At 36.9% G+C, this 8797-nt stretch overlaps 1 protein-coding gene across 1 annotated transcript; it reads right to left on the reverse strand.

Annotated features, from left to right (window-relative positions):
• Window positions 1–6787: 6787 nt before the first annotated feature.
• On the reverse strand, window positions 6788–8797 carry LOC137642572 (dr1-associated corepressor homolog). Its single transcript, XM_068375254.1, has 3 exons — window positions 8696–8797; window positions 7516–8515; window positions 6788–7081 (listed from the first exon to the last, which is right to left on the reverse strand). Exons 1-3 carry the CDS (start codon window positions 8712–8714, stop codon window positions 6940–6942), a joined length of 1161 nt encoding a protein of 386 aa, XP_068231355.1. The 5' UTR covers window positions 8715–8797; the 3' UTR covers window positions 6788–6939.

Genomic DNA, 8797 nt, shown 5'->3' on the forward strand with positions numbered 1-8797 from the left:
TCCAACACTCCAACCCCTTAATGGAAGAATATACCTCATAGGAAGGTAATGAGAAAAGCGAAGTCCATCCAAATTCCAGGGAAGGCTGTTTTGTGTTCCCAAGAAAGACTCGACAAACCCAGAGTCATTCTAGACTTGTCCCCACTCAACAAGTTCATTAAGAACAACAAGTTCCAGATGCTTACATTGCAACACATAAGGACCCTTCTACCAAAAAGGGGTGTACACAGTCTCAATAGACCTGGCAGATGCTTATTGGCACCTACCAGTCTGTCGCCCCCTCTCCTCCTATCTAGGATTCAAGCCGCAAAAGACAAAATATGCCTTCACAGCTATGCCCTTTGGACTAAACATAGCCCCAAAGGTATTCAGAAAGCTAGCGGACACGATAGTCCAGCAACTACTCTACGAAGGAGTACAAGTAGTAGCATACCTGGACAATTGGTTGGGGCGGGCAGCATCCAAGACTACTTGTCTGCAAGCGGCCGGAAAAGTGATCCAGTCTTGGAACACCTGGGCTTCAAGATCAATCGCTAGAAGTCTCGCCTTTCTGCAGCTCATAAGTTTCAATGGTTAGGAATCCATGGGAACTTGCAGTCACACCACCTCTCCATTCTATTAAAGAAGAGGAGAGAAATAGCGGCATCTGTCAAGAGACTAATCCAGCACAAGAGGATTTTAAGACGGCAACCGGAAAGAGTACTGGGGTCTCTCCAGTTCGCTGTAGGGACAGACCCGGGGCTAGAAGCACAGCTAAAGGATGCGTCAGGAGTCTGGAGAAGATAAGCATCAAACGCTCGTAGAGATCAACAAAGTTGATACCGACCCGATGGCACATGCTATTAAGGCTGTGGTTAACAAATAAGAGCCTAGCACAGAAAATTCTCTTGCAACCAACACAAACATCAGTGGTGATACACACGGACTCCTCCCTGGAAGAATGGGGAGGCCATTCGCATGAAATGAAAGTGCAAGAAATTGATCACTCGAGTTCAAAACTTTCACATCAACATCTTGGAGGCTATAGCAGTCTTCCTGACGTTGAAGAGACTATCCCCTCGCAGAGAAGTCCACATCAGACTGGTCCTCGACAACGAGGTGATAGCAATATGTCTAAATCGACAAGGATCGAGTTCACCTCACATCAATCACGTGATGTTAGCCTGACAAGGAAGAGAAGATGGCCTTTATCAGCAGTTCATCTTTAAGGGTTCCGCGATGTGACAGCGGATGCTCTACCCAGGCGAAAGCCGATAGAGACAGAATGGTCCCTAGACGCAGCCTCATTCTCCTTTATTTTCGATAAAAGTCCCGGAACTGCAGATCGACCTCTTCACAACGAGCAACAACAAGAAACTACCTCGTTATGTAGCCCCTTACGAAAACCTTAAGCAGAAGCGATAGACGCTATGTCTCTGGACTGGAACGGATGGAATCGGATTTACCTGTTTCCACCAACCAATCTCCTGCTAAAAGTCCTCGACAAGCTAAGACCCTTCAGAGGAAGAGCTGCTGCAGTGGCCCCCAAATGGCCCAAAAACATTTGGTTCCCTCTAGTTCTAAAATTGAAACTGAAGCTGTTTCCTCTGCCGAACCCAGTTTTCTCTAAACTGGTGCAGAAGTCGACTGTTTATATTTCACCCTCGAGAACCAACAACATACATCCATGATTTTTTCGCCCTAGCAGCGAACAAAAAGTTTGGGATCTCGAAGAATGAGGCCGACTTCATGATAGAGTATAAGTCAAGTTCAACTAGGAGACAATTTGAATTGTCTTGAAAGAAATGGGTATCCCTTGTGAAAACAAGGGGACCAACAGAAATTTCAACAGACTTCTGTCTCTCTTTCTTCAATTACCTACTTGAATAAGGCCTGACTTCCACTACGATAACCGCGTGTAAGTCGGCCCTGTCTAGACCTCTTCTATACCACTTTGAGGCGGACCTCACAAGCGAAACCTTCTATAAGGTGCCAAAGCATGCACTAGGCCCAAGCCAGCAACCCCTCCAAAGCCCATTACATGGTCGTTGGTCAAAGTCTGGCACTATGCTTCGAACCTAAGCAATGAGGATTATATTCTAAAAAAACTAACACAGAAAGTCAATTTTCTGTTTGCAATAGCATCAGGGGCTAGATTTAGTGAAATATTGGCCCTATCAGGGATGTAGGCCATATTCAGTTTCTAACCAGGAGAACTGAACCCCTTTCCTGGTCCTGCCTTTCTGGCCGAGAACGAGCTACCCACCAAGAGGTGGGGTCCTTGGAGAATCTGCCAACTAAAGGAAGATGTCTCTCTATGCCCAGTAGAGTGTCTTAAGGTCTATCTTCGTAGAACTTCAGACTTCAAGGAAGGACAGCTCTTCCGAGGCAAAACCTCAGGATCAAAATCTATCCATAAAATAACTGAGAGCAATGCTCACCTATTTATTTGCAGATTGGATCCTGATAGCTCACCCGCAGGTCACGATCCAAAGAAAATTGCTTCTTCACGGAACTTCTTCCAACACAGGGTCTTTGGTAGACTCCGCTCATACACTGGGTGGAGATCAACCAGATCTTTTACAGACACTATACGAAGTAAGTACATGAAATAAAACATGTGGTGGCGGCAGGTAGTGTTAAAAAACCCGTCGTCTAGCACTGCAATGAACAGTGAACTGTTTTGGGACTTTCCAGTGCATCGGGTGCTTGGGTACATTTACCTTCGAGTGCAAATCACAACGACGATTAACACACTGTTTCATATAGGAGCATATCTGACTGATAACACCAATGCCGAGTGAACGTTGCGTCACAGTGTTCATGCATTTACAAAATCTGTACAAATCAGTCAGATTTAGTTTCACATCTCCATTGAGTGGCATCATTTTGATGAAATTACATATTTTTTCGACAAGAGCAAATATGGACCCTGATGTCTTTTCAATGTCGGATCAGATTCATACCTGATTGTAACTACATTTGATAATCTAGTTGCAAGGTAAAATACTAAACGTATTTGTGTCTTATTGCTGCTATCTCAGTTACAGAAGACTAAAGCATACTAGAGATTTAATTAAATCCTAGAAGGGCCCAACTTGAAATCAGAGTACAGATTTCCAAGGTATGAGAATGGTAATCTCTAAGAATTACCTCTGTCCCTATGGAGATACAAACTTTGAATCCTTATAGTCGAAGTCGACAATTTCCTTGCAGGGGCCAGGAAGCCCTAAGCTAGTTCCAAGCTAAGTGAATATGACAGATAACGGTAATGTCATAGATAAAGGTCTAGGAGACCATATAAGGAACTCATTCAAAGTAAAGGCACTTATATAAACCCACATATATATTGCTTTCAAGTTAATTCTCTGGTAAGCTTCCATCAGGACGACATGGCGAGCCCAAAAAACGGATTTTGAGCAAAGCAAAAAATCTATTTTTGGGTGAGATAGCCAAGTCGTCCTGATGGACCCACCTTTCTTTCTTAAAATGACCCCACCCGAAACTACTCTATCTGTGGCTATTCCTGCTTAAATGTAACAATGAATGATGGGCCTTAGCAGTACAGGGAGGGGGTCCACCTGGTACCTTGATAACGGCTCCCCTTCGTTCACCACTCTTCCCCCTCAAAGAGTAAAATCTGTTTGGGGTGAAGATTGCTATGTGTTGTATCTAAAAAATACGTCCCCTGATATTATGCGGCATCCGTAAAGTTATATTACGGATGAAATGCGCCAGAAGTTAGAATTCTGGAAACCTTTGATTTATTTCTCTGGGGGTATAACTATGGCAAATATCCCTTAAAAAGGCTACCTAAAGGAACCTTCCATCAGGATGACATGGCTATATCACCCAAAAATAGATTTATTGCTTTGTTCACCACTACTTCGTAAGAATATATATATTTGTATATATATATGTATATATATATATATATATATATATATATATATATATATATATATATATATTTATATATATATACATATATATATTATATATATATATATATTTATATATATATATATATATATATATATATATATATATATATATAGATAGATAGATAGATATAGATATAAATATATACTACATCCTCAGCTGCAATTAGTCCACTGCTGGGCAAAGCCTTAGACATACCCTTCCACTCCCGTCTGCTTATGTTTTTTCTGTCACTCTATACCAGAAAATTTTCTTAGCATGTCAATCCATCGTCATCTCTTCCTTTGTTTGCAATCTCTGGGGACCCATTCCGTTATTCTTAATATCCATCTGATATCTGTCATTTTCATCATATGTCCTCCCATGTCCATTATTTTTCCTTCTTACAAGTTGTTATAATTTTTTCTACTTTAGTTTTCTCTCATATCCTGTTGCTCTTCTTCTGCCTCTAACTGTTATTCATATCATTATTCTTTACATAGCTCTTTGCGGTGTAACTAGCTTATGTTCTTATGGTTTGGCAAGGCTAAGAGTTTCTGATACTTAAGTTAATACTGGTAGGACCACCTGATTAAATACTCTTCTGTTTAGAGAGAGTGTAATTTTACTCTTCATAACCTCATTTTGTTTATCAAATGTTCTCCAACCTATGCATATTCTTCTTTTATTTTCATTCTCATGTCTTGGGGAAACGCTTACTGTATGTCCAAAGTACGTATATTAATCAACAATCTATAGATGTTCGTCTATATCCCTTATTTGCTCTCTCTGAATTTTCATTGCATATTATCAGAGTTTTACTTAGATTAATTTTCATTCCTACATTTCTGCCTTTTCTATTTAAATCTTTTTTCATCATTTGCAATTCCTCCCATGATTCACTAAACATAACTATGTCACCTGCATATCTCAAGTTGCTAGGGTATTCCCATTAATATTAATCCCTACACACACAAACACACACACAAACATACAGTATACATACATATATATATATATATATATATATATATATATATATATATATATGTATATATATATATATATATATCTATATATATATATATACATATAATATAAAAATATCTGGGAATATATACATCTGTAAAAAGCAACATACTGTATATATTATACTTAAGTATATATATATATATATATATATATATATATATATATACATATATATTTATGTATATATATATATATATATACATATATATAAAATTATATATTTATATGTATATAAATGTCTGGGAATATATACATATATAAAAAGAACCATAGTGTATGTAGTATACACACACACACACACACATATATATATATATATATAGATAGATAGATAGATAGATAGATAGGTAGATGTAAATATAAACATAAGCATAATAAATTGACCTTAAGGATAGCAGAATAGCTCCCTAGAGATTACTAAAGAAGTGTATATATATATATATATATATATATATATATATGCGTGTATATATATGTATATATATATGTATATATATATATATATATATATATATAAATATATATATATATATATATATATATATATATATATATATATATATATACACTCTATGTTTATAGATTATAGGCTATGAACCATTTACTCTGCAATTACTAAAATTTTAGCAACTGTACAAGACCGTCGTCAGAAAAGATGCCAATTACCCCTATTTTGAATAATATACTCTGGAGATTTATGATTATCAAGAACCCTCATTCTTTTCAAGGCTTTTGGCTTTTGCCACCCATCTTCTCAGCCGTTTTTTCTAATATTCCTTTCACACTTTCTCCCAACGCTCCCTCATTATACTCACTAGTATATTTCATCTCTTTTATAAGACACTCTATAAGCACTATTTTTATTCCCTTAAAGACATGTGACCGGTATGGAATATTTTTTTTCCATTTGCTAAGCTATCGTGTTCCTAGCTTCAATGACAAAAACATATGAGGCGTCTGATCAGTTTTCACCTCCAACAGTTTCACTAATTCTTTTCTGAATTTATGCAGCTTTCGGCCTTTCAGTTCTTATTCCTTTATCCCCTAAGCAAAATTTTCCTATTAAAAATTCAACCTGTTTTGTCGTTCATATCTTCTATTTTTTCTTTCCTTTCGTTTTAGATCCATTAACCTTTCTTTCCCTTTGCTGTCAAATGTTTAATTTAGCAAGATTACCAAGTTTACTCGTTCTGAAGTTCCCTTATCATCAATACTATTATTATTACTTACAATTATTACCCTAGCTGGAAAAGCAAAATGCTTTAAGCCCAAAAGCACCAACAGGGAGAGCAGCTCTGTACGAAAAGGAATTAGAGAAGTAACGAAAAAACTAAATGAGAAATAATAAAAAATTATTATAGAACATATCAATATCAGTAAAAGGGTTAAATAGGTAGGTCATATATAAATTGTGAATCGAGATATGACAACCTGTTCAGCCAAATAACTTTTGCAACAAGTTTGAACTTCTGAAGTTTCACCGATTCAACTGCCTAATTAAGAAGATCATTCCACAATCTAGTCACACCAGGAAAAAAATATAGAATACTATATTGTTTTGAAAGAAGGCAAGATTTTCAGAATTAAAAGCTTACCCTCACTACATACAGGATGGTAAAGTAGGTAAAGTATAGGAAGATCTGAATACAGAAGACAGTCGTAATTATGAAAAATCTCAAGCAATATGCACAAAGAACTAACTGAATGACATTTCAGAGATTAATATCTATATAAGGAAAAAATGAATTAAGATTCTTCACAACTGTTATGTGGAATTCTTGTCGATGTACTCTTCTTTTGAAAGAATGTGTTCCACACCTTTCTTAACTTTCAATAAGGATATTAAATTGATATAATTTTGACCTTTCTTTTTTATTATCACATTAAATATTATCATCTTCAGACATTACACCTACGTAGCATAATATGAACTTATCCATAATTTCTACTAAAACTTGATTATTATAAAAGAGATCAAATTTATTTCGAGATTCCTGTTCCTGGCTTTCAAAGAGACTTTTCCTCTGGGCGTCCAAATTGTTCGTTTCTAAAGTAGAAGTTGGTGGCTTCCTGGCAAGGAGTGGCTTCGTACTCTGCCTTGCAGGTCAACTCGTTCTGGTCAAAGATGGTGCCTTCACCACACATGAAGCTTTAGGAGAAGAGAACCAAGAATTATTTATCATAAAAATACACTAAAATCTTTGGTAAACCTTACTTTTACTAATTGATTTAAATTATTAGTATTTACAAATTAAACAATTATAATGTTATCACCTTTAAAAATAACTACATATTACAATGCCGAAGAGATGAAATGTAAATTTCCAGATAGTTTCTGAAAGACATTGTTAATCAGATCTGACCTAATTTAATAGACTGGTCTACAAGTAATTTAGTTTTATGACACCTCTGAGAACTCAGATACAGTAAGATTCCAAAACTGTTATCTTGATTTACTATATTGCATATGCCATTATCTTGAATTTTGAGAAATTGACATATGTATGTGACACTGAAAGGAATAATCTATTATACAATAAACTCTACACAAAACGTATCATTTATAAACAAAATAGCACTTACCTGTATTGATAATTCTGCACTTGACCATCAGAGAAAAGATGAGGATTGCAGACGTGGAAGACACGGCAGGAGTTTTGCTGGTCAGCATAATATCCATAAGGTCTGTCAGCACAGGTAAAGGAAGTGGAGATGCTTCCAAGTAAGGCACTGGCTCCAGAGGGAAGGTTCAAGGGTTCGAAAACTCCGTTAGATTCTTCATTAAAGTCACTGAAAGATGAACCTGATCGAACCTGAGCAACGGACTGAGACCGACTTCCACTTGAGAATCGGTTGTTGTCATTGGAACGGGAGTTGTTTTCAAAGTTTCTTTCGTTCAGGTTTGACTGCTGGAATTGGTTACCTGTGTTCTGTTGGTTTCTGTTAGCCTGGAAAGAGATTCCAGAAGATTGCTGTCCTGAGGTACTCTGGAATCTGGTCGATGGGGTCAGTTGAATGTTTTCTAGTAAAACAACTCTATTCCTGGAGTTTTCTCTGTCGAAAGATGTCTGGAACTGATTTTGGGAATTTTGCTGGTTGAAACTATCCTGGAATCGGTTTTGGGGGAAATTTGGAGCAATGCTGGAAGACTGGAATTGGTTTCTTCTGTTCGTCTGAAAATCATTGGAAGAAAATGTGTCTTGTTGATTCTGTTGGAACTGACGATTCTGGAATTGATTTTTGTTCCTGGAATCAAACGAATTGAATCTGTTTTGTTGATCCCTTGGGAAAGATGTTGTTCCAGATTCAAACTGATTATTGTTCAGGAAGGATCGGGAGGAGCCGAAGCCCCTGTCACCAGCAAAAGAGGTAGACTGGAAATTACTATTTTGATTCTGGAAGTTATCATTGTTAGAGCTGGAGAAGGATCGTCGTTGCTGATCAAAGTTGTTGTTATCAAAGGATGACCGACCAGCAAAAGATCCTCCTTGTTGGAAGAATCCAGGACCAGCAAGTCGGACAGCTGTGTTGAATTCGCGTCTCTGGTTGAACTGCTGTGCAGTTGCAAGAGCAACTGCAAGTACTGTAACAAAGTACAAACGGAAGAGGTTACTAAAATGCCTGTATGTCAATAACTTGAAAGTACATTTTCAGTATATTTCCTATGAATATATCATTAAAGACAAATGCATACATCTGTACACAAGTAAGTGGAAAAACCATATAAATAAATTCATACGTCATATGATAGAAACTGACTTACATAAGATAGACGCCTTCATGTCCGATGTTTAAGCAAAGCAACCAAGTTGTGATATGTCTCATGGCTTCCCAACGCTCTTTTTATATAGCTCGTTTACTAAAG

The sequence above is a fragment of the Palaemon carinicauda genome, chromosome 6 (genome assembly GCF_036898095.1).
Source record: "Palaemon carinicauda isolate YSFRI2023 chromosome 6, ASM3689809v2, whole genome shotgun sequence".
Lineage (NCBI taxonomy): Eukaryota > Metazoa > Arthropoda > Malacostraca > Decapoda > Palaemonidae > Palaemon > Palaemon carinicauda.